This window comes from Heterodontus francisci, chromosome 20 (assembly GCF_036365525.1).
Source record: "Heterodontus francisci isolate sHetFra1 chromosome 20, sHetFra1.hap1, whole genome shotgun sequence".
Lineage (NCBI taxonomy): Eukaryota > Metazoa > Chordata > Chondrichthyes > Heterodontiformes > Heterodontidae > Heterodontus > Heterodontus francisci.
This window is the reverse complement of record NC_090390.1, coordinates 32,489,990-32,513,300: the sequence shown is the minus strand read 5'-3', so window position 1 is coordinate 32,513,300 and position 23,311 is coordinate 32,489,990. Positions and strand designations below refer to the sequence as shown.

General features: G+C 42.4%; 1 protein-coding gene across 3 annotated transcripts in view; it reads right to left on the bottom strand.

Moving 5' to 3' along the window:
* The window catches only part of lipf (lipase, gastric), a 95,934-nt gene extending 72,898 nt beyond the window's left edge, over positions 1-23,036 (bottom strand). The window contains exon 1 of one of the 3 annotated variants that reach the window (XM_068052527.1): positions 23,004-23,036. In XM_068052527.1, the coding sequence (XP_067908628.1) occupies positions 23,004-23,021 (18 nt within the window). In that variant the 5' untranslated portion in view covers positions 23,022-23,036. Of the gene's footprint in view, positions 1-5,679; positions 5,711-15,760; positions 15,781-23,003 lie in introns of those variants that run through there. The other 2 variants (XM_068052528.1, XM_068052529.1) reach the window with 2 other exon arrangements.
* Between the last annotated feature and the right edge of the window lie 275 nt (positions 23,037-23,311).

Below are 23,311 nucleotides of genomic sequence, written 5' to 3'. Positions count from 1 at the left end.
TCACTAACATGAGGCTGGAGATTTTTGAAGGTTACAAGAGCGAAGTAAAGGCCGGTTCGGGTCTGCAAATGAAACCTGGCCCGAGCCCGACAGAACCACACCCGGCCAGAGTCCTTTCATTTTATCCCGCGCCCGACCCGATCCAACCCGACCGCCGGAATATAATCAACTTTATTGAAGAGGTTGTGCTCCATCTTGCATGGAATCACTCACTGCAGAAGAGTGCGGAGTGTTTCCCGCCTTGACGTCCTGGCTGTCACTGTGTTTGACCCGGCCCGACCCGACCCAAACTGAGTCCGAATGCCGGACGCAGAAGAGCGGCCCAACCCGAACCCAACACGTCATCGGGTCCATCGTGTTCAGGTCGGGTAGCCATGCTCTCAAGTGAAGTTGCTTAAACATTGGATTGGGACACACCAACATTAAGGTTACAAGAGTGAAGTTGCTTAAACATTGGATTGGGACACACCTACATTAAGGTTACAAGAGTGAAGTTGCTTAAACATTAGATTGGGACACACCTACATTGAAGAAACTATGCAGCAAACCATACAGCAACTGAAGCGCTAACAGGCTGAGAAATGGCAACAGGAAAATTTGGGGGCGGAGGAGGATAGAATATCATATAACATGTTTGAATTTGACCATTAGCAATTAGAAAAAAACTTCACGTGATGTAGCAGCCACCACAGTGAATGGAATGAATCTAAAAAGAAATCAAATGAGTCACAAGGCTGAGAATAGGGTTAACACTCCATATACACTCAAGGGCAGGGATTACTTGAAGATACACATCAATCAAACTCCTCCCCATGTGGAGTTGCCCGGAGTACCTGATTGATCCACGACTTACAACCATAGGAACAGGAGTAGGCCATTTAGCCCCTCAAGCATGTTCCACCATTCAATGAGATCATAGCTGATCTGTGACCTAATTCCATATACCCACCTTGTCCCATATCTCTTAATACCTTTGTTTAACAGAAACCTATCAGTCTAAAAGTTAATTTAACAATTGGCTCAGCATCAATTGTTGTTTGCAGAAGACAGTTCCAAACTATTATCACTTTTTGTGTTAAAGTGTTTCCTAATTTCACTCCTAAAAGGTCTGGCTCCAATTTTTAGGCTATGTTCCCAAGTCCTAGACTCCTAACTAGAGGAAATCGCTTCTATCTCCCCCACCAGTTCATCTTAATATCTTGAAAACTTTGATCAAATCACCCCTTAATCTTCTAAATTCAAGGGGAAACAACCCATGTTTGTGTAATCTCTCCTTGTAATTTAACCCTTGGAGTCCAGGTATCATTCCAGTAAATCTACTTTGTACTCCCTCCAATGCCAATATATCCTTCCAAAGGTGTGGTGTTCCAAACTGAACACAGTATTACAGGTGTGGTTTAACCAGGGCTTTGCAACCAAGGCCAGCATTCCTGAGCCTTTTTGATGATTTTCCATACCTGTCCATGACATTTAAATGATCTATGTACCTGGACCCCCAAGTTTCTTTGGATCTCACTGTTTCTCACTTTTCATCATTTAGAAAGTATTCTGATCTCTCCTTTTTAGGTCCAAAATGAAAGACCTCATACTTCCCTACACTGAAATCTATTTGTCACAGTTTTGCCCATTTAATCTATTAATATCTCTTTATAATTTTATACTTCGATCTACACTGCTTACAATGCTGCCTATCTTTGTGTCACTGGCAAACTCGAATATGCAACTCTCTATCCCATTAGTTAAGCTGTTAATAAATACAGTGAGTAGTTGAGGCACCAACACAGATCCCTTTGGGTTGCCACTGGTCATATCCTGCCAATTATAATACCCACCCATTATCCCTACTCTGTCTTCTGCCACTCAACTAATTTCCTAACCAGGTCAATAATTTGTCCTCAATTCCCAATAGTCTCAGAACCACAGCAAATATTGAGGTTAAATATCAGCACAGAGATTTCATCAATCCGCTTGTGAGGAAGAACAGAAAGTGACAATTAAATAAAGCCAGTAAATGACTAATGTAGGCAAGAGGGAAGGCCAACTTGTAATGGATCCCATTATACATCATTAACGGCAATGAACAATCCCCGGAGAAGTCAACTCTATAAATCTGTTTAGCACTCATCTAGGACAAAGTAGGCCAGAACAGGCAAGAAATTCAGTATCAAAATTATATTGAGAGCAGCATAATTCATTTTTAATTATGGGAAAGATCATGTCCAATGTTATTTGTGGAATGTGTTAGAAGCCTCCTCAACAAAGAGACTCTTGGGTCCAGTTGAGAACTTATGAATAGCCAAAAGATCCAGCCACTGGAGCAAAATTAAATTGTTAGGAGCTTCTTTGCAACATTTTGTGGATCCATCTGCTACTAGCTCTCAAAAGCAAAAGTTAAGAGTAAAGCAGCATATTAATGTAATCAGAAATCAGAAGAGTTACAGATACAATTAGTTGTTTCCTGTACAGAAACAATCCAACTGAACACAGTGTGAAATGTCACAGAACACCTATCATCTCATTACTATCTGTCAAGTTTGCAGTCAACCCCTGACTGATGTCTGCTCTGCGGGAACTAGGAATCAGTTGAAATATGAACCATTACTAATGGCAATTAACCAGAGCTCAATATTAAGCACTAATCTTGGATAAGATTCTGCTGCCATGAGCTTTTTAATTTGCCCTTCAGTAAAGTACAACAGTTATTTTCACCAGTATTGCTACTTCATCACTTCAGTATGGGCCAGCAAATAACAGCTAACCAAGATAAAAAATCTGAAGAAATGCAAAAAAGACAGCTAATTGTTTATTTAGTGTCATGCAAGGTACTGACATATTAGCTATTAACTGAATATACAGTTCATTGACATTTCATTGCTCGACCTGATGGTTGAGCTGGTTCATTCATAAGTAACTGAGCCATACAGATACGGTTTCATCCCCAGTCTGTGCACAGTTACCTGTTCTCAGCTAGGGTGGTACAGACACTATAACTAGCCTCACTGCACCAGCGTTTGCAAAAGGAAAGATCAGCCAGAACTTCTGATCACCTACACCAACTGCAAAGTATAGTCATCAGGTGAGGGCAGGATTGAGATCAGCTGTGATGCTCTGCACAGAATCAAACATCCCTGCCAATACACAGTATCCAGAGTCGCACACGATCAGCTACTGAAGTGAGGCATCACAGAGTACCTGCTGCACATGAAACTATACCCAGAAAGAATCAGTGCCTTCAGTCAAGAAGGGGAGGGAGAAAATTAGGGGGCAAAGAACACTATATGGAATATTTGTTCCTCTGTACCAGCTGATAGGTAGGATGTGAGCAACTATATCAATTATGTACTGGAATGTACTAGGCTGTACTCGTCAGTTCAATGTCATGTCAGTTTTCTCCATGAAGTAGATAAACTGTTAGTAGCGGTAATTCTTGATCAACAAACTGGAAAACTAGCTAGCAGTTTTCATAAGTTTCAAATAAAAGAGTGAATTTAGAGAGTGTAAAAGCAATAAGATTTCCGAAGCACTTCTTCACAAATCCTCACAATGGTCAAAATAAAACTACGTGAATACAACCAAAGCCTGTGATTCCATGTCTTATTCACTTTCCAGAAGTTTGTTACTTTTTCTGAATGGGAAAAAAACCTTTGAAATTTTTCTCTGAAATCTGAAGACAGTTAGGATCATGTTGCAATGCACAGCAGTTTTCAAATCATACCAATGAAAAATTAGTATGGAAACTAAAACCTAATCACTAATTTCAGAGGCAGTTTGTCATTTTTCTAGCAACAAGCACTCACTTGGGTGATGTGGCTTTACACCACATTTGTGTATTAGCAATGAAGGGTCAAATTGTGCAATGTAAACGTTCAACAGTTCAGACCTTGAATTACCACCATAGAATGATACAGCACAGAACGTGGTGATTTCCCCACTATGCCTCTGTCAGCTCTTGAAAGAGCTATCCAATTAGTCCCACTCCCCTGCCCTTTGCCCGTAGCCCTGCAAATTTTTCCTCCAAGTCTATATCTAATTCCCTTCCAAAAGTTGCTGTTCAATCTGCTTCCACCATCCTTTCAGGCAATGCATTCCAGATCAGAAGAAATCGCTGTGTAAAAAAAGAAATCTCCTGATTTCACCCCTGGCTCTTTTGCCAATTACCTCAAACCTAGGCACAGTTTCTGCCTATTTACTCTGTTAATATCCTTCATGATTTTGGACACTTCTATTAATCTCCCCTTAATCTACTCTGCTCTAAGGAGAACAATCTTTTGAAATTTGAATATTTTCATTCCATCAGCTCTGCACTATTAGAAATAGAAATGTAAAAATTTCATCCGACTCCAGATCTGCCCATTACTCTGTACTGTGCACTTTCACTGCACTACCATGAATACCACCTATCCAACAGTATAACTGCGCAACCAAAAAAATCTGGCTGATCTCAAATCCAAGAGACCAGAATACCTTTGAAATGTCTTTACTGGCAATCATTCAGTTAATATTTTGCCTGAATTTTCCCTCCCAAAATTTGACAATTAAACTTCATGGAATTGGACAGCATTATTTTTGGAGAAAAAAAATCATCCATGAAATCTACAGCCGCATTCACACCTAATACAATATACTGATAAACTACCCATCAGAACTTTCAAATGTATTTGTATACAATATCCATACCAGTTTTAACATATTTATGGTAAGTAATCTAGGGACATAGAATTAAAAATATTAAAAGATACATCAAGACCAATTTGGAAGCTTTGACAGGCAGTGCATAATTTACCAAAATATGGTGTCAAATCTACTCCATTAAATCCAACTTTAGCAGTATACTTTTTGGACTATAAAACTTAATAAAACAAATATCAGGGGTTTTGCAGAGGTTTGATTGCCAGACTGCAGGTGGTAATAAAATATTAGCATTAGTGGCTTGATGGCCAGTAATGTCAATTTTAAGTAGTTCTGCTTCTTTAACGATTGACAAGCTCAAGGGATTTACATCATGCAACAGCTTTGCCAGATGGCTATGGCTCACAAGTGTAGTGACAGTGTTGCTTCAGTATGGTACAATGGCACCATTGGATAGGTTCAGTTAAGTTCAGACTCAGTAGCCCTGTTGGTTCTGTACGGCTCACTGTGCTGGGAAGGGCCTGGTTCAGGGTCAGTGTCCCTGCTGGGAAAGGTCTGGTTCAGGGTCAGTCTCCCTGCTGGGAAAGGTCTGGTTCAGGGTTAGTGTCCCTGCTGGGAAAGGTCTGGTTCAGGGTTAGTGTCCCTGCTGGGAAAGGTCTGGTTCAGGGTCAGTGTCCCTGCTGGGAAAGGTCTGGTTCAGGGTCAGTGTCCCTGCTGGGAAAGGTCTGGTTCAGGGTCAGTGTCCCTGCTGGGAAAGGTCTGGTTCAGGGTCAGTGTCCCTGCTGCGAAGGGTCTGGTTCAGGGTCAGTGTCTCTGCTGGGGCGGTCCGGTTCAGGCAGCTGGTATGAGCAGTGCCTCCCCACCAGCAGTTGCTGGGTACCAGCCCGGATTGCTGGAACAATCTGACAGTTGCCCGGGTGATGGAGGCCAGGCCCGACCATTCCTCACACCAGCAGGATACAGTGCAACCCAACAGCCGCTTCTCTCCAATCAAAGTCTAGGGGAAGTGGCCGCCCGCGATACCCCAGCACCACAGCCAAAAATACATACCAGCAGCCGCAATCGACAGCGATCCCAGAGCGCGTGTCCCAGCGCGCTGCTGACTGCCACTGCCGACCACAGGAAGAAGCAAGAGCAGCAGGCGCGCCCCCAGCAGCGCGCGCCCCCGCTCCAACCATTGTTACACTCGCGCACACACTCGATCCCGCATCACGCCAGGGCTCGACCAATCAGCGAGCGACATAGGCCTTCCTCTCTGTTCGCGTCACAGACAGCACCTGGCTCGTGCTCAGCCCCTGTCAAACCCGGCATCCCATAATATACACAGGGCAGCCTGTTTGTATCCATCCCATAATATAAACAGGACAGCCAGTCTGTATCAAGCCCATAATATACACAGAACAGGCTATCGTTATCAATCCCATAATATACACAGGTAGCCTGTCTGTATCCATCCGATAATATGCACAGGGCACAAAAACAAGAAATGCTGGAACCACTCAGCAGATCTGGCAGCATCTGTGGAAAGAGAAGCAGAGTTAACGTTTCGGGTCAGTCACCCTTCTTCGGACCTCACTTGCTTTTATTTTAATATGCACAGGGCAGCCTGTCTGTATCCATCCCATAATATGCACAGGGCACCCTGTCTGCATCAACCCCATAACATACACAGAGCAGCCTGTCTGCATCCATCCGATAATATACACAGGGCAGCCTTTCTGTATCCATTCCATAATATGCACAGGGCAGCCTGTCTGTATCCAGCCCATAATATGCACAGGGCACCCTGTCTGCATCAACCCCATAACATACACAGAGCAGCCTGTCTGTATCCATCCGATAATATACACAGGGCAGCCTTTCTGTATCCATTCCATAATATGCACAGGGCAGCCTGTCTGTATCCAGCCCATAATATACACAGGACAGCCTGTCTGTATCTATCCCATAATATACACAGGGCAATCTTTCTGAATCCACCCCATAATATACACAGGCAGCCTGACACAGAATCACAGTATTGTTACAACACAGAAGGAGGCCATTCACCCATCGTGTCTGCACTGGCTCTCCGAAAGAGAATTCACCAAATGCCATTCCCCTGTCTTCTCCCCGAGACCCTGCACATTCCTCCTTTTCAGATAACAGTCTAATTCCCCTTTGAATGCCTCGACTGAACCTGCCTCCACCACACTCTCAGGCAGTGCATTCCAGTCCTTTACCACTCGCTGATTTAAGTTTTTCCTCATGTCACTTTTGCTTCATTTGCCAATCACTTTAAATCAGTGCCCTCTTGTTCTCGATCCTTTCACAAGTGGGAAGTTTTTCCCTATCTGTCCAGACCCCTCATGATTTTGAATACCTCTATGCACATATACCCACAGGTCCCTCTGCTCTTGCACACCCTTTAGAATTGTATCCTTTATGCTATATTGTCTCTCCATGCTCATCCTACCAAAATGAATCACTTCACATTTATTGAACTTCATCTGCCACCTATCTGCCCATTCCACTAACTTATCTATGCCCATTTGAAGTTCTACACTATCCTCCTCACAGTTCACAATGCTTCCAAGTTTTTTCTCATCCGCAAACTTTGAAATTGTGCCCAGTACACCAAGGTCTAGGTCATTAATATATATCAGGAAAAGCAACAATGGGGAACTCCATGACAAACCTTCCTCCAACCCGAAGAACATGCATTAACCACTACTCTCTGTTTCCTGTGTGTGTATATCCAGCCTGTGTGTGTATCCAATCCACACTGTACATAGGGTTGTGTGTATCCATCCCATAATATATACAGGGCTGTGTGAGTATGTGTGTGTATCCATCCCATGTTGGATAGGGTTCTGTGTGTATATATATCCATACCATACTGCACACAGGGATGTGTGTGTATCCATCTCCCATACAGTGCACAGGGCTGTGTGTATCCATCCATACTGTTTACAGGGCCATGTGTGTGCGCATCCATCCCATATTGTACACAGGGCTGTGTGGGTGTGTGTATCCACCCCATACTGTGTACAGGGCTTTGTGTGCGTGTGTGTGCCCACCCCATACTGTACACAGGGTTGTGTGTGTGTTTATCCATCTGATACTGTCCACAGGATTATGTGTGTGTGTATCCATCTTATACTGTATGGAACTCTGTGGGTTGTGCCTTCTACTGTACTCTTGTTGTGATAAGCACTGTTTCCAATGAACTGTATTTTCAAAATCTGTAGATTTCTTCAAGGAATCCCTGTACTTGTTTCTTTATTGTGGATTGACTCCATTGTGCAGCATTGTTCAATTTCACTTGATCATGTGCCTTAGGACATTTTACTGCTTTGAAGATGCTATGTAAAGTTGAGTAAGTCAGTTGATGTTGGGGTGTTATAGTGTGTGTTTTTATCATGTGCACTTAGTGCTGCACATAATCCTGTTTGCCCGGACATGGTAACAACAAACACAAGAAGACAAGAAAGAGGAGCAGAAGTAGACCATATGGCCCATCGAGCCTGCTCTGCCATTCAATATGATCATGGTTGATCTTGGGCTTCAATTCCACTTCCCTGCCCACTCCCCATATCCCTTGATTCCCTTTGAGACCAAAAATCTATCTATCCCAGCCTTAAATGTATTCAATGATGGAGCATCCACAACCCTCTTGGGTAGGGAAGTCCATAGATTCACAACCCTTTGAGTGCCGTAATTTCTCCTCATCTCAGTCCTGAATGATTGGCCCCTTATGGTAAGACTGTGTCCCCATGTTGTAGATTCCCTGACCAGTGGGAACAACCTCTCAGCTTCTACCATATCAAGCCCTTTCAGCATCTTGTATATCTAAATTAGATTGCCTCTCATTCTTCTAAACTCCAGAGAATATAGGCAACCCCCTCACCCCAGGGACCAATTTAGTAAATCTTCACTGCATTGCCTCTAAGGCAAGTATATCCTTTTTTAAATGTGGAGACCAAAACTGCTCACAGTATTCCAGGTGTGGTCTCACCAAAGCCCTGTACAATTTTAGTAAGATTTCTTTATTCCTGTACTCCGATCCCCTTGCAATAAAGGCCAACATGCCATTTGCTTTCCTAATCGCCTGCTGCACCTGCATGTTAACTTTGTGCGTTCTTGTATGAGTACCCCCAAGTCTCTCTGAACAACCCTTACCAGTTTCACACCTTTTAAAAAATATTCTGCTTTTCTATTTTTACGACCAAAGTGAACAACTTCACACTTCCCTACATTATACTCCATTTGCCATCTTGTTGCCCACTCACTCAACCTGTCTATATCTCTTTGCAGCCTCTCTACATCCTCTCTGCAGTTTACCTTTCCACCAAACTTTGTATCATCAGCAAACCTAGATACATTGTATCAATTATCTAGCATGCCCTCTCTGTGTAGACGACAGCTGAGCTGTTGACGAAATATTTCCCACATTTAAGCTCAGCCAGCAAATAGAATTATAGAATAGTACAGCACAGAAGGAGGCTATTCGGCATATCATGTCTGTGCCAGCTCTTTCAAAGAGCAATCCAGTTAGTCCCACTTCCTTGCTCTTTCCCCATATCCCCGTAATTCTTTCTCTCTGCAATGCTCCTTGGAACCCCTTGCCTTTCTTGCGTCAGCTGAAATGCAAGTCTGCCTTGAGGTATACAGAGGAATGTCCTCCATAAATGATCTTTGGAATCTTCCTCTGTGTAGTCTCAACCTATGGACATAGTCCGTGTTGCTGGAGTGGGACCCAAGGTCAGTCAATGAGCTCAGGGATGATGGCAGCATGGAACTTAGTGCATTAGGATAACGGGCAGCAGGATTTTGGATAAGCTCAAGTTTATGGAGGGTAGAAGATGGGAGGCTGGCGAGGAGAGTATTGGATAAGTTGGGCTTCAGCAGCAAATGGGCTGAGGTAGGTAGTAAGGCAACAGACATGACAGCAGTGCCAGATCCATCATGGGTGAGACTGGGCTTCAGGCACATACCCATGGCACAAGCATGGCTGAGTAGTTATCTCAACTGCTTCACTTTGTTATTTTTCCTCGCTACACTATACAGACCTCCTCAGTACCCTGCTCAATGGTTTTTGGTAGACTGGTAGTAGAATAGTCATGCTCTGGCTCATCTGGCAATCTGAGACCTGGTGCTGTAGTTTTACTCGCTGCACTGCTGACTTTGTGCATGTTCAGCTACCCTCAACATGAGCATTAAAAAATCTGGAAATAAAAATCTGGTGCTGGTAAAAGTGACCACAAAGTTGTCGGATTGTTATAAAAAGAAAACCACTGGTTCACTAATGTTCATTCGGGAAGGAAACCTGTCATTCTTGTCTGGTCTGACCTATATGCGACTCCAGTTCCACATCATCATAGTTGACTCTTAATTGCCCTCTGAAGTGGCCTAGCAAATCAATCAGTTGTATCAGCTACCAGAAGTTCAAGAAAAACACCACCTCAGGGTAACTAGGGATGGGCAATAAATGCCAGCCTTGCCAATGACAGCCACATCCTGAGAATGACTATATATATGTATTTTTCATGGCATTTTTATCTTTGTCAGAGGTCTTCTGTGACTGTGGTACTTTGACTGCAAAGGGCATAAAATCTGTTAAATCTTGTATTTCCTCAAAGTATTAAACTAAACTCTTAGACCTATTAGAACTACATAGAATTTAGAGCACAGGAACAAGTCATTTGGCCCAGCTGGTCCATGCCAGTGTTTATGCTCCACACTTCCCCCACCTCTCTTCATTAAACCCATCAGCAGAATTTTTTATTCCTTTCTCCCTCATATGTTTATCTAAGCTTCCCCTTAAATGCATCTAAGCTATTCATTTCAACGACTCTTTGTGGCAGTAGGTTCCACATTCCAACCATTGTCTGGGTAAAGAAGATTCTCCTGAATTGATAACTGATAAGATAAGACAGAAATCAACAAGTCTTGTGTTAGAAACTCAAATAGGCACCTCACTGCAGACAGCTTATTAAAGCAACAGTAAGACATACTTCTGGACCAGCTACCTGGAACTAAGATGAAATAAGCAGGAGAAACAATGGCTTGTCTGTGATTAACCATTATGAGTTTCAGCACAAGTGAGTAATATAATAGATTAGATTATAATGTGTGATGTTTATTCCTATGTTTGTGAAATTATAAGAAAGGGATTGAGAATGTTACAGGATCGAATCTAAATGGTAACATGATTTTCCAATTCCTCTGTAATGACATCGCTCACTTTGGTGAGCACAGATATCATGATGAAAATCAGAAAGAGTGATAAGGGTGCAGCAACCTTACTTAAAAATAAATAACACAGGCAGTGCTGTGGCATAGTGTGTTCTAGAGCATGGCTACCTGACCGGGCCCGACGACATGTTTCGGGCTCGGGTCGGGTCGTTCTTCCGGGCCCAACATTCGGGCTCGGGCTTGCGTCAGGTCAGGCCAGGTCAGACACAGTGACAGCCAGGGCGTCAAGGCTGGAAACGTGCATCTGGACTCCGCACTCGTCTGCAGTGAGCGGTTCCAGCCAAGGTAGAGCACAACCTCTTCAATATAATCAACTTCATTCCGGTGGTCAGGTCGGGTCAGGTCAGGTCAGGTCAGGCGCGGGAAAAAGTTAAAAGACTCGGGCCGGGTCGGGCTCGGATCAGATGTGGTTCTGTCGGGTTCAGGTCGGGTTTCAATGCAGACCCGAGCAGGCCTTTAGTGTGTTAGAGTCCTAATTTACCATCCCCACAGGATTAAGTTCAGTTCTGTAACTGCAATCCTCCATGAGCTGTTTTCAGAACATAAGAACTAGGAGCAGGAGTAGGCAATTCAGGCCCTTGAGCCTGCTCCGCCATTCAATATGATCATGGCTGATCTCAACTCAACCTGAACTCCACTTTCTTGCCCATTCTCCATAACCCTTCAACCCATTACTAATTAAAAATCTGTCTATCTCCTCCTTAAATTTACTCAATGTCCCAGCATCCACTGCACTCTGGGGTAGTGAATTCCACAGACTCACGACCCTTTGCGAGAAGTAATTTTTCTCATCTCTGTTTTAAATCTGATACCCCTTATCTTAAAACTATGACCTCTTGTTCTAGATTGCCCCACCAGAGGAAACATCTTCTCTACGTCTACTTTGTCAATCCCCTTAATCATCTTATACACCTCAATTAGATCTCCTCTCATTCTTCTAAACGCCAGAGAGTAAAGACCTAAACTGCTCAATCTCTCTTCATAAGATAAACACCTCATCTCTGGAATCAATCTAGTGAACCTCCTCTGAACTGCCTCCAATGCAACTACATCCCTCCTCAAGTAAGGGGACCAAAACTGTACGCAATACTCCAGGTGCAGACTCACTAATACCTTGTACAGTTGCATCAACACTTCCTTACTTTTATACTCTATTCCTTTAGCAATAAATGCCAAAATTCCATTTGCCTTCCTTATTACCTGCTGTACCTGCATTCTAATTTTCTGCGATTCATGCAAGAGGACACCCAGATCCCTCTGCACCGAAGCACTCTGAAGTTTCTCTCCTCTTAGATAATAATTTGCCTTTCTATTCTTCCGACCAAAATGGATACCCCCAAACTTATCCACGTTAAACTCCATCTGCCAAATTTTGGCCCATTCACCTAACTTATCCATATCCATTTGTAAATTTTTTATTTCTTTATTGCAACTTACTATCCCACCTATTTCAGTGTCATCTGCAAATTTGGCTATAGTACCTTCTATCCCTGCATCCAAGTCATTTATATATATTGTAAATAGTTGGGGCCCGAGGACCGAACCCTGTGGCACTCCATTAGGTACATCTTGCTAACCAGAAAAGGACCCATTTATCCCGACTCTCTGTTTTCTGTTGGTTAGCCAATCCTCTATCCAAGCTAATAAATTGCCCCTAACCCCATGCGATCTTACCTTGTGTATTAACCTTTTGCGAGATACCTTATCAAATGCCTTCTGGAAGTCCAGATGTACTACATCTACAGGATCTCCATTATCCACTTTACTTGTTACATCTTCAAAGAACTCTAGCAAATTAGTCAAACATGATTTACCCTTCATAAAACCATGCTGACTCTGATGGATTGCATTTTGACTTTCTAAACGTCCTGTTATTATTTCCTTAATAATGGATTCTAACAATTTCCCAATGACAGATGTTAAACTAACTGGTCTAAAGTTTCCTACTTTCTGCCTCCCTCCCTTTTTGAATAAGGGTGTTATATTAGCATTTTTCCAATTCACTGGAAACTTTCCTGCATCCAGGGTGGAATATTATAACCAATGGATCCACTATCTCTGCTGCCACTTCCTTTAAGACCCTAGGATATAGGCCATCAGGCCCTGGGGACATGTCTGCCTTCAATCCCAATAGTTTGCTCAGTACTTTTTCTCTAGTGATGATGATTGTTCTAAGTTCCTCCTTTTCTATAACCTCTGCATTACCTGGCACTATTGGGATGGTACTAGTGTCCTCCACCGTGAAAACTGAAGCAAAATACTGATTTAGTGTCTCTGCCATTTCTGTGTTCCCCACTATTAACTCCCCAGTTACATCCTCCTAGGGAACAACATTCACTTTAGCTACTCTCTTCCCTTTTATATACTTATAGAAGCTTTTGCTATCCGTTTTTATATTTTGCACTAGTTTTCTTTCATAACTTACTTTTGCTCTTTTTATTACTTTTTTAGTAACCCTTTGTTGATCTTTAAAAGTTTCCCAATCTTCCAGCCTGCCACTGGCCTTTGCAATATGGTAGCCTTAGTTTTTGTCTTTATATTATCCTTAACTTCCTTGCTTAGCCATGGATGTTTTTCCCCCTCTTACAATCTTTCTTCCTCTCTGGAATATATTTTAGTTGGGATAAATTGAATACCTCCTTAAACATCTGCCACTGCTCGTCAACTGTCCTACCTTTTAGTCTTCCAGCCCAGTCCACTAGGGCCAAATCTGTCCTCATGCCTATGTAATTACCTTTGTTTAACTCCAGGTGTGGGACTCCAGTTTCTCGCCCTCAAACTGAATTTGAAATTCTAGCGTGCTATGATCACTCTTCCCTAGAGGATCCTTAACTATGAGATCATTAATTAATCCCACTTCATTACATAATACCAAATCTAGAATAGCCTGCTCTCTGGTTGGTTCCACAACATATTGCTCCAAAAAACATCTAATACATTCAATGAACTCTCCCTCAAGGCTACCCTTGCCAATTTAATTAGTCCAGTCTGTATACATATTCAAATCACCCATGATTATTGCTGTACCTTTCTTATAAGCCCCCAGTATTTCCTGGTTTATACTGTGCCCCACTGCGGAACTACTGTTTGGGGACCTATAGATTACTCCCACCAGGGACTTCTTTCCCTTGCTATTTCTTATTTCTACCCAGACTGATTCTACGTCTTGATCTCCAGTGTCTATATCATTTCTCACTACAGCACTGATCTCTTCCTTTACGAACAAAGTTACACCATCTCCTTTTCCTTCCTGCCTATCCTTCCGAAATACTGAGTACCCTTGGATATTCAATTCCCAAACTTGGTTTCCCTGCAACCACGTCTCAGTAATCGCCACTAAATCATACCCATTCGTCTCTATTTGCACTGTTAGCTCATTAATTTTATTCCGAATGCTTCTTGCATTCAGATACAAAGCCTTTAATTTTGTTCTATTATCAAATTTCCCTACTCTTTTACGATTCCTTGGTGCAATATGACGTTCACATGTTCTGTCCCTATCCTTTACTTTCTGGTAACAATCAGCCTCATCACTAACCTGCACTCCTACCTTCTCCTTTAACTTTGACTTCCTAATTTTCCATGCAACTGAACCCCCACCCACTATTTAGTTTAAAGCCCTATCTACAGCCCTAGTTATGCAATTCGCCAGGACTCTGGTGCCAGCATGATTCAGGTGGAGCCCGTCCCTTTGGAACAGCTCCCTCCTTCCCCAGTACTGGTGCCAATGTCCCATGAATTTAAACCCATTTCTCCCACACCAGTCTTTGAGCCACGCATTTACCTCTTTAATCATATTGACCCTGTGTCAATTAGCTCATGGCTCAGGTAGTAATCTGGAGATTATTACCTTTTTGGTTCTGCTTTTTAATTTAGCCCCTAGCTCCTCATATTCCCTCAGCAGAACCTCTATCCTCGTTCTACCTATATCATTGATACCTACGTGGACCACAACAACTGGATCTTTCCCCTCCCACTCCAGGTTCCTCTGCAGCCCAGGTAGGCAACACAGCCTTCGGGACTCTCGATCCTGGCCACAGAGAACAGTGTCTATGCCCCTAACTATACTATCCCCGATTACAACTACATTTCCCCTTTCTCCCCCCACTTGAATGACTCCCTGTTCCACGATGCTATGGCCAGTTTGCTCATCCTCCCTACAGTCCCTGCTCTCGTCCACACAAGGAGCAAGAATTTCGAACCTGTTGAACAACGACAAGGGCTGAGGCTCCTGCAACACTACCTGCTGGATCCCTCTACCTGCCTCACTCATAGTCACACCCTCCTGTCCCTGACCACTGGCCAAATTCAAGGTAGTTAATCTGAGGGGTGTGACTGTCTCCTGAAACATATCATCCAGGTAACTCTCCCCCTCCCTGATGTGTCGCAGTGTCCGAAGCTCAGACTCCAGCTCATCAGCTCTGAGCCAGAGTTCCTCGAGCAGCCAACACTTGTTACAGTTGTGGTTACTAGGCACCACGATGGGGTTCACCAGCTCCCACATCGTGCAGGTACAACACATCGCCTGGCCCGGCATCTCTATTTTATTTAATTAGATTTTAATTCGTTTTTTAAATTTCTGACTGGTCTTTAGTTTTTAATCTGTAAAATATTTCTCCTATTCACCTTTAATCTGAAATCAACTTAGAATAAGTAATTCAAATTAGCAGTTACTTATCAACCAATGAACTTACAGTTTTCCTGTGATGTCAATCTGTTTTTTTTTCAGTCTGTTTTTACTCCCTTAAAATACCCCAAAATTAGATTATTTACACTAGGAACCTTGATTCCCTAAATAAAACTACCTACTGTATTAAAAAAGAACTGTAGACCTTTCTTTTTACTTTAGTTACTTACCGAGCTCTTTAGTTATTCCCTAACAGCAATTACTCACCATCCAATCACCTTGCAGCTTTCCTGTGATGTCACTGTTGACCTTTTTTTTTCAAAACTCCGGGGCACCTCGACTGCTCTAGGCACAGGTTTGATTGCTATCCGCTTCTGAAATGTAAGCGAAGGCCCCGCGTTGAATTTATCTGCTCTCGGTTCTATGTTTTCCCACACAGGTCCGACTGCTCTCTGCTCCTGGAAGGTAAGTGAAGGCCCCGAGCCTCGTGCTGAATTTATGCACTCCCAGTTCTAGGTATTCCCGCACAGGTCCAACTGCTCTCTGCTTCTGGGAGGTAAGTGAAGGCCCCGAGCCTTGCACTGAATTTATCTGCTCCAGGTTCTAGGCGTTATCATGCAGATCTCAGCCATGCTGCTGTGGAGAGTCACCAGTGAAAGACCAGACCTCCTAGGTTATTCTTGTGCACCTTTGAACAGACAGTTTCAAAAGAACATTTAATGAAAACCCATAGCTGTTCACGATAAGTTATTGCTTTAAGCTGAAATAACAGGAGCAACCATCAAGTAGTTTCCCTTGAGGGAATGAACATTAGATGGGTAAGTCAACCCAGGCTGCTTTTCTAAACCTCTGTTGTAAAACAGCTATATTGGTTGAGGCCTAGAAGTAAGTTATCTACCCACCCTCTCAATTGCTCATTGGTGCAAATATTCAAAAAGATCTATTAAGGGGAATTCAATAATAACTTTCAAAATGGAATTGGATGTTTACTTAAAGGAATAATTTCCTGGGCTATGGAGAAAAAGCAGTGGAGTGGGACTAATTAGTAGTTCTTTATGACAGCTAGCACAGGCACAATGGGTTGAATGGCCTCCTTCTGTGCTGGATAATTCTATGATTCTAAGGGGAACATTGCTAATAATGGAGAAGAATAAACAAAGTGTTACAAGTGTTAAACACAAATATATAGTAAATATAAAAATATATATTTCTGCATTATTGACAAAACTCTGTTACAATACAAATTATGTATTTCAATATTGATCTTGGAATTATAGAATGGTTACAACACAGAGGGAGGCCATGTGACCTGTTGTAAAGAGCTGGCACAGACAAGAGCAATTCACCTAGTGCCACTCCCCTGCCTTTTCCCTATAGCCTTGCATTATTGGGAATATAGTGCATATTGAGAAATAACAAGGAAAGAGATGTTATTTAACTCTTCCAATGCCACAGAGGATTTCCTTCATCTGTTAAAACTGAAACATTTTAATCACCGGCAATAGGTATGCTCACCCTGGTTGGAGGCATTCCTGGAGGTTTGATCAAGTGATATTCTGATCACATGAAGCCTGATCATGTGGCATCCGTAAGTATCAGTACATTTACCTTAGCAAAGCTGGGTCTCCTGTGTTTGAGTATCTTTGCTGTGGTTTCACACAGCAGCTGTTGTGTGGGAAGGTTCAAGAAGCAGGGGGCCACCCCTGAGCAGGCAAAGAAGGGAAACTGAGGGCAGGGCAGTGTTTCACAGAAGGGAAACCAGATGTCAGAGGAACTTTAATTCCATCAGTGCCTAATGATTCATTGAAATTACACTAATAACTAATAGTAATACTAGTAACACTCTGATTCCCCTCATAACCACCAGTAATACAATAACTCACTGATAGTCCATTTGCAACTAGTAATAATAGCTGTAATGCCCTAATATCCCACTTATAACTAGCAGTAATCCTATAACCCACTGATATTCACCTTGAAACCAGAGCCTGAATGCTCTACACCACACAAGGTGTGGTCAGGCTCCCCCAGTTCTTGCCACATTTAACAGGCCTGAGCTCTCGATCTCCTGAGATTCCAATTTGAACTCTGGTTTGGTATGAAGGTGACAATCCTGAACTGGAAACCTCAGCCCGAGCTGATCTGTAATTGGATTTCACATGCAAAAGCCAGCTGGCACAGACTGACCTGAATCAAACCAAGAGAGTCTACAATGGGCAGTGAGCTCAGAGTTTGTGGCACTTCTCAGGGGGAACATTATCCTAAACTCAGCTCAGCGCTAACATTTCTAAACCATTCTCTGAGCTCCGACATAATAAAGGAGAGTTTCCATAGAAGTATAGAAATGACAGCACAAGAGGAGGCCATTCAGTCCTTGGTGCTGCCAATCTCCCCTGGAGCTCCATTCATCCCCCAGATCTTTTTATATTCCTTTCTCAAATATTTATTCCATTCCCTTATAAATAATGTTTCAGTCTCCACCTCAATAGCCACTTGTGGCAAAGCATCCCATAATCTAATAGCCCTCAGTTTAAGAATCCACCCTCTTATTTATTCCAGTGAGAATCCTTAGTCTGATTATAAGAAATAGGAGCAGGAGTAGGCCATTTGTCCCCTCGAGCCTGCTCCGCCATCAATAAGATCATGACTGATCTGATTGTGGGCTTAACTCCAATTTCCTGCCGAGCCCCCTATAACCCTTGACTCCCTTATCGATCAAAAATCTGTTTAACTCAGCCTTGAGTATATTCAATGATGCACAGCTCTCTAAGGAAGAGAATTCCAAAGATTAGCAACCTTCAGAGAAGAAATTCCTCTTCATCTCTGTCTTAAATGGGAAGCCTCTTATTTTGAAACTGTGCCTCTTAGTTCTAGGTTCCCCCACAAGGAGAAACATCCTCTCAGCATCTACCCTCTCAAGCCCCCTCAGAATCTTGTATGCTTCAATAAGAGCACCTCTCATTCTTCTAAACTCCATCAGTCTCCATCCCCTTCTTCTCCATTCATCCACCAGTGGAATCAATCTTTCATTATTTACCCATAGTAAGGTCCCCTTTACTAGCTACTCCCCACTCAGATCTGTTCTGACTCACCACATTGCTGCTGTTGCTCCCAGCTCTGCAGGAAATGCTGGGCCCCACACCCACCCCATTCTCCAATCTCCCCCTCTTTTTCCACCTAAGCCTCAATCTCCAATTCCCTTGTCTTCACCTCTGCATTCCCCTGTCTCCCTCTTTCTCCAAACCTCATTTTCCCTTGCTTCCTGACCCCCATCCCCCTTCAACCTGCTACATTCCATCCCTTTACCTTCATTCTCCCTCTCATTCCAACATCCCATTCTACTACCTGAAATTGCCCAGTCTTCCTCCTGGACTCCTGTGCCCTTCACCCCAACCCCTGACTCCTGTTTAATCCAGGCACACCAGCCAGTCCTTAAGGCTGGAAGCTTCTGTCCGGCAATAGCCGGTGATATTTCAGGGGAGAGGGTGGGCAATGTTGCTGTAGTGATGAATGTAAAGCACAAAGATCTCCTGGGCTGCGATTAACAATGCCTGGGAAATCCATGCCCCACTGCAGGATTCTCCTGGCCAATCCAGGACAGTTGGTAACTCTAACTGGCATCTAACTGTTGCACATTTCTCTCAACTGTCTTCATATTACAGCATCTATCTAATTCTTAAGTGAGTCCAGAATCCTGATCTAAACTACCCTTGTGCCAGCCAGTTCCAGCTGTTTATTCAAAAGCAAAATACTGCAGATGTGGTAAATCTGAAATAAAATCAGAACATGCTGGAAATGCTCAGCAGGTCTGGCAGCATCTGTGGAGAGCGAGAGACAGTTAATGTTTCAGGTTGAGTCATTGACCTGAAACATTAACTCTATTTCCCCCTCTCCACAGATGCTGCCAGACCTGCTGAATATTTCCAACATTTTCTGTTTTTATTCCAGCTGTTTATTGCCTTCTATATACAGGAATACATCCTGGCATTGATTAGGAATGGGACTTAGAGGGATACATTATGAGGATAGGTTGCATAAACTTGGCTTGTATTCCCCTGAGTTTAAAAGATTGAGGGTGATCTGATCGAGGTGTTTAAAATATTGAAGGGATTTTATAAGGTGGCTCCAGAGAAACTATTTCTGAAAGGGGAATCAAGAAGAACCGAGCATATTCTTAAAATCAGTACTAGGCCATTCAGGGGTGAAATCAGAAAGCCCTTTTTATCACAAAGGGAGTCGAAATCTGGAACTCTCTTCCCCAAAAGACTGTGGATGCTGGGACTATTTTTTTTTTTCTGACACTGAAGAGCTCTGGCTTAACAAATCATTCCTCCTAGCTTTTCCCTCTGACACGAGGGATCAGCCTCTGTCAAAAAAAAACTAAGGCCCATCCAGTTTGCCTTCTACCATCCTTGTAGTCGCACAGCATGATAATGGAGGTGTTGAATAATCATAGCAATTGGTGTCTATTCTCCATTATAGTGAAAAGAACTAGTTGCTGTACTCCAGATGCAGCTGTTATATAACTTCAGCCTGACCCTAGGGATTTGAACTCACTTGATTTAGCAATAGAACCCAGCATCCTATGCACTTTGCTTATTCCAGTTTAGACATGTTGACATAAATTTTCTGACTAGTATTATTGTAAAATCGTGACTAGGCATGCTACAGCCTGCCGGACAGAACATTGAGTTCAATAATTTCAGAGCATTTTTATTTTGTTGTTTTTTTTCTTTTGTATTTTTATTTTATTTTGTTTCATCATTCATTTTCTTACCATGTGCCTACCCACTGCTTTTTTTCACGTTTGTGCTTTGGGCCAGGGCTGTTCTATTCTGTCAACTAACACCCCCTCTGCCCTAACGCTTTGTCTTTCAGCACACCATAAACATACCGTTTGCCTTTGCTCCATGACCACCTGGTCAGTTATTCTGTGACCCTCTGTCCTATCAGCACCTTGCCTTTTGTTATCTCTTGCCCCACCCCTGCTTTATTTGCTTAAAACCTATTACATTTCTTGTCTTTGCCATTTCTGATGAAGGATCACTGACCTGAAATGTTAACTCTGCTTCACTCTCCACAGATGCTGCCAGATCTGCTGAGTAATTAGTTAATTGCCAGCTCTCTAATGTTGCTGATGAACCCCTATGCTTTTGCATGGTGATGGCATTTCCAAATTTTGAAGTATCTCCCAGACACATCAGATCCTCGATTTTATATCAATGGAAACAATAAAAATGTATTAAACCCATTAGAACCGCGAAAATGAAAATGTTCTTTAAATAATTGCGACACAATGCATTTCCAATAAACTGTTCCTGATTTTGACCATGTGACCCTGATATTAACCATTTAACCCTGATTTTTAGGATCTTAGTTCCTGATATTGAACTTTACAAGTTGAGAGGTAAATTGGTGTTGAAAAAATTAAACTGTATTAGCACAACTGAAGCCATCAGTTACATACAGAATGATTTTGAAATGTCAGTGTTTCATCAGTGTTTTCATCATTAGCTGTTATTTGAGCAAAGTTAAGGACAAGCTCACATAAATGTGCTCCAAACCAGTTTATGCAATGCACATTCAGCAAAGTCAACATCTGTGAAGGAGATCTGTAAAATTATTGCTATTAGTTAATTTTAATTGCTATCTTTTAGTCCTGAAACTAAAATAACATTTTTATAATGAAATCATTCAAAGATAATTTTGCATCACTACATCCAATAGGGGAGAGCTTGCATTTATATAGCATCTTTCACAACCACAGGTCATCCCAAAGTGCTTTACAGCCAATGAAGTACTTTTGAAGTCTAGTCATTGTTGTAATGTAGGAAACGCAGCAGCTAATGTGCGCACAGCTAATTCCCACAGTCATGTGATAACAATTAAATAATCTGTTTTAGTGATGTTGATTGAGGGATAAATATTGACCAGGACAACAGGGAGAACTCCCCTGCTCTTCAAATAGTGCCAGGGGATCTTTTATGTTTACTTGAGAGAATGGATAGGACCTCAGTTTAACATTTTACCCACCAGACAACAACTCAAACAGTGCAGCACAACTCAGTACTGCACTGGAGTGTTCATCTGGATTATATGCTTAAATTTCTGAAATGGAATTTGAACCCACAACCTTTGGACTCGGAGGTAAGAGTGCTGCTACCTGATGAGCCACAGCTGACACCTAGCAATAGGGAAGGAAGGGACTGCCATTCATACAACACTCTTAAACATGAAACCTACCATCAAGTCCAGAACAGAAGTAAATGGGGTGTGGTACCAGCACAGGCCAGGAGGGCACTCCTGCTCTTAAGTAATTCATAAAAAGAAAGAAAGGTTAAGTTGATGGATCCCATGACCCACAGTGGGAAGCTGGACTCAAAGGGAGTGTGGGTTACAGCATTAGGCTCTCAGACCCACACTTACCTCCACACCTGCAGTACAGGGTCTGTGAATTTATTGCCAATTGTCTTTAAATCAGTTTTGGTTTCACACATAATCTAAAATGTAGTGATAATGCAAGTGTGATAATGGCCCTGAGGAAAAGAGAGGATTTTCAAAAGCAAATGTTTATTTTCTTTAAAGATATTGAACAGTATTCATCACCTTATTTACAAAGCAATTCTCTGTAATGAGTCAGTAATCAAGAAAATACAGAACTGCCAGTTAAGAAAGATACAGTGATGGAGCTGATGGGTTTGAGGAGAGCCACATTCTGGCTGCTCTTTTGCATATTCCATCAATACATATATGTTGCAAACCTACTTCTCATTATCCTTTTACCATTCTGTCTGTAACCTCCCTCATACTCATCTAATTCTTTGTTCTCTCCATTATGTTGCCCCGCACATGCTGCTCTGTTTCCTCCTTCAATATAGCTTGTCGCTGTTACCTCAGTTGTGCATTGACTTCATCCATGCTTGTGCTGTATGTCCAGGGACTGCCCTGACGAGCACAAGCCAAGGTAGGAAATCATCCTTCTGCAGACAAGTACCAAATGACTGATAATGTTACTGCCCTGATCCCCCTGGATTGGAACACTTGTTGGCTGACTGAAAGGAAGTAACACCAGTCATCAAATGAACGCATGGATAAGGAGAGGGCAAGACTACCTGGTTCATCAAACCTGTCCCATCACATGATGCAGTTTACTGCCCTTCCCCCAAATCCCCTCCAATTAGGCAATCTTCTGGAAGAAGATAAAATAAAGGGGAAAAGGAAATTTTAGTTGATTTAGGAAAACATTCTCCGACCATAAAGGCAGTGAAGCAAGCTCCAGTGAAGGCAATATCTGATATCACCAATGAAAGCTACTTCTCTCCTATGTTCAGTAACTTGTGCTTGGCTCTCCGGAACCTGCCTAGCTCTCTTTTGATGTACTGCAATGAATCCATACTTACCACATGTTTTGCAAAAAGAAACACTTCCTGTTATCCAACCCACTTTTATGTGTTTTTTTTGGTGTTGATTTCAAATAGTGAAAAGCACTGCTGTTTGAGATAACACTTACATGCACTTTCTTCAACATTCACAATTCTGGAAAGAAGATCGAGACTTATTTCTGTCCCATGATTGCTAATTGGTTAGAAAGAAGGAAGTTGGGGCTCCGGGAGAACTTACTGAGTCATGGGAACCACACAAGATCTTGTGACAAACGCAGAAGCTGCGAATTACAAAGTAGTTTCTATAAAGCCCACTGTTGGTGATACTATCGTTTATCCCGAGTTTAGTATAAGCCTTGCTATTTTTAGTTGGAAAATATGTTTCTCTATGCTCTATTCTTCAAAACTCTTTACATTTCTTTGCATTTTTGTTCAA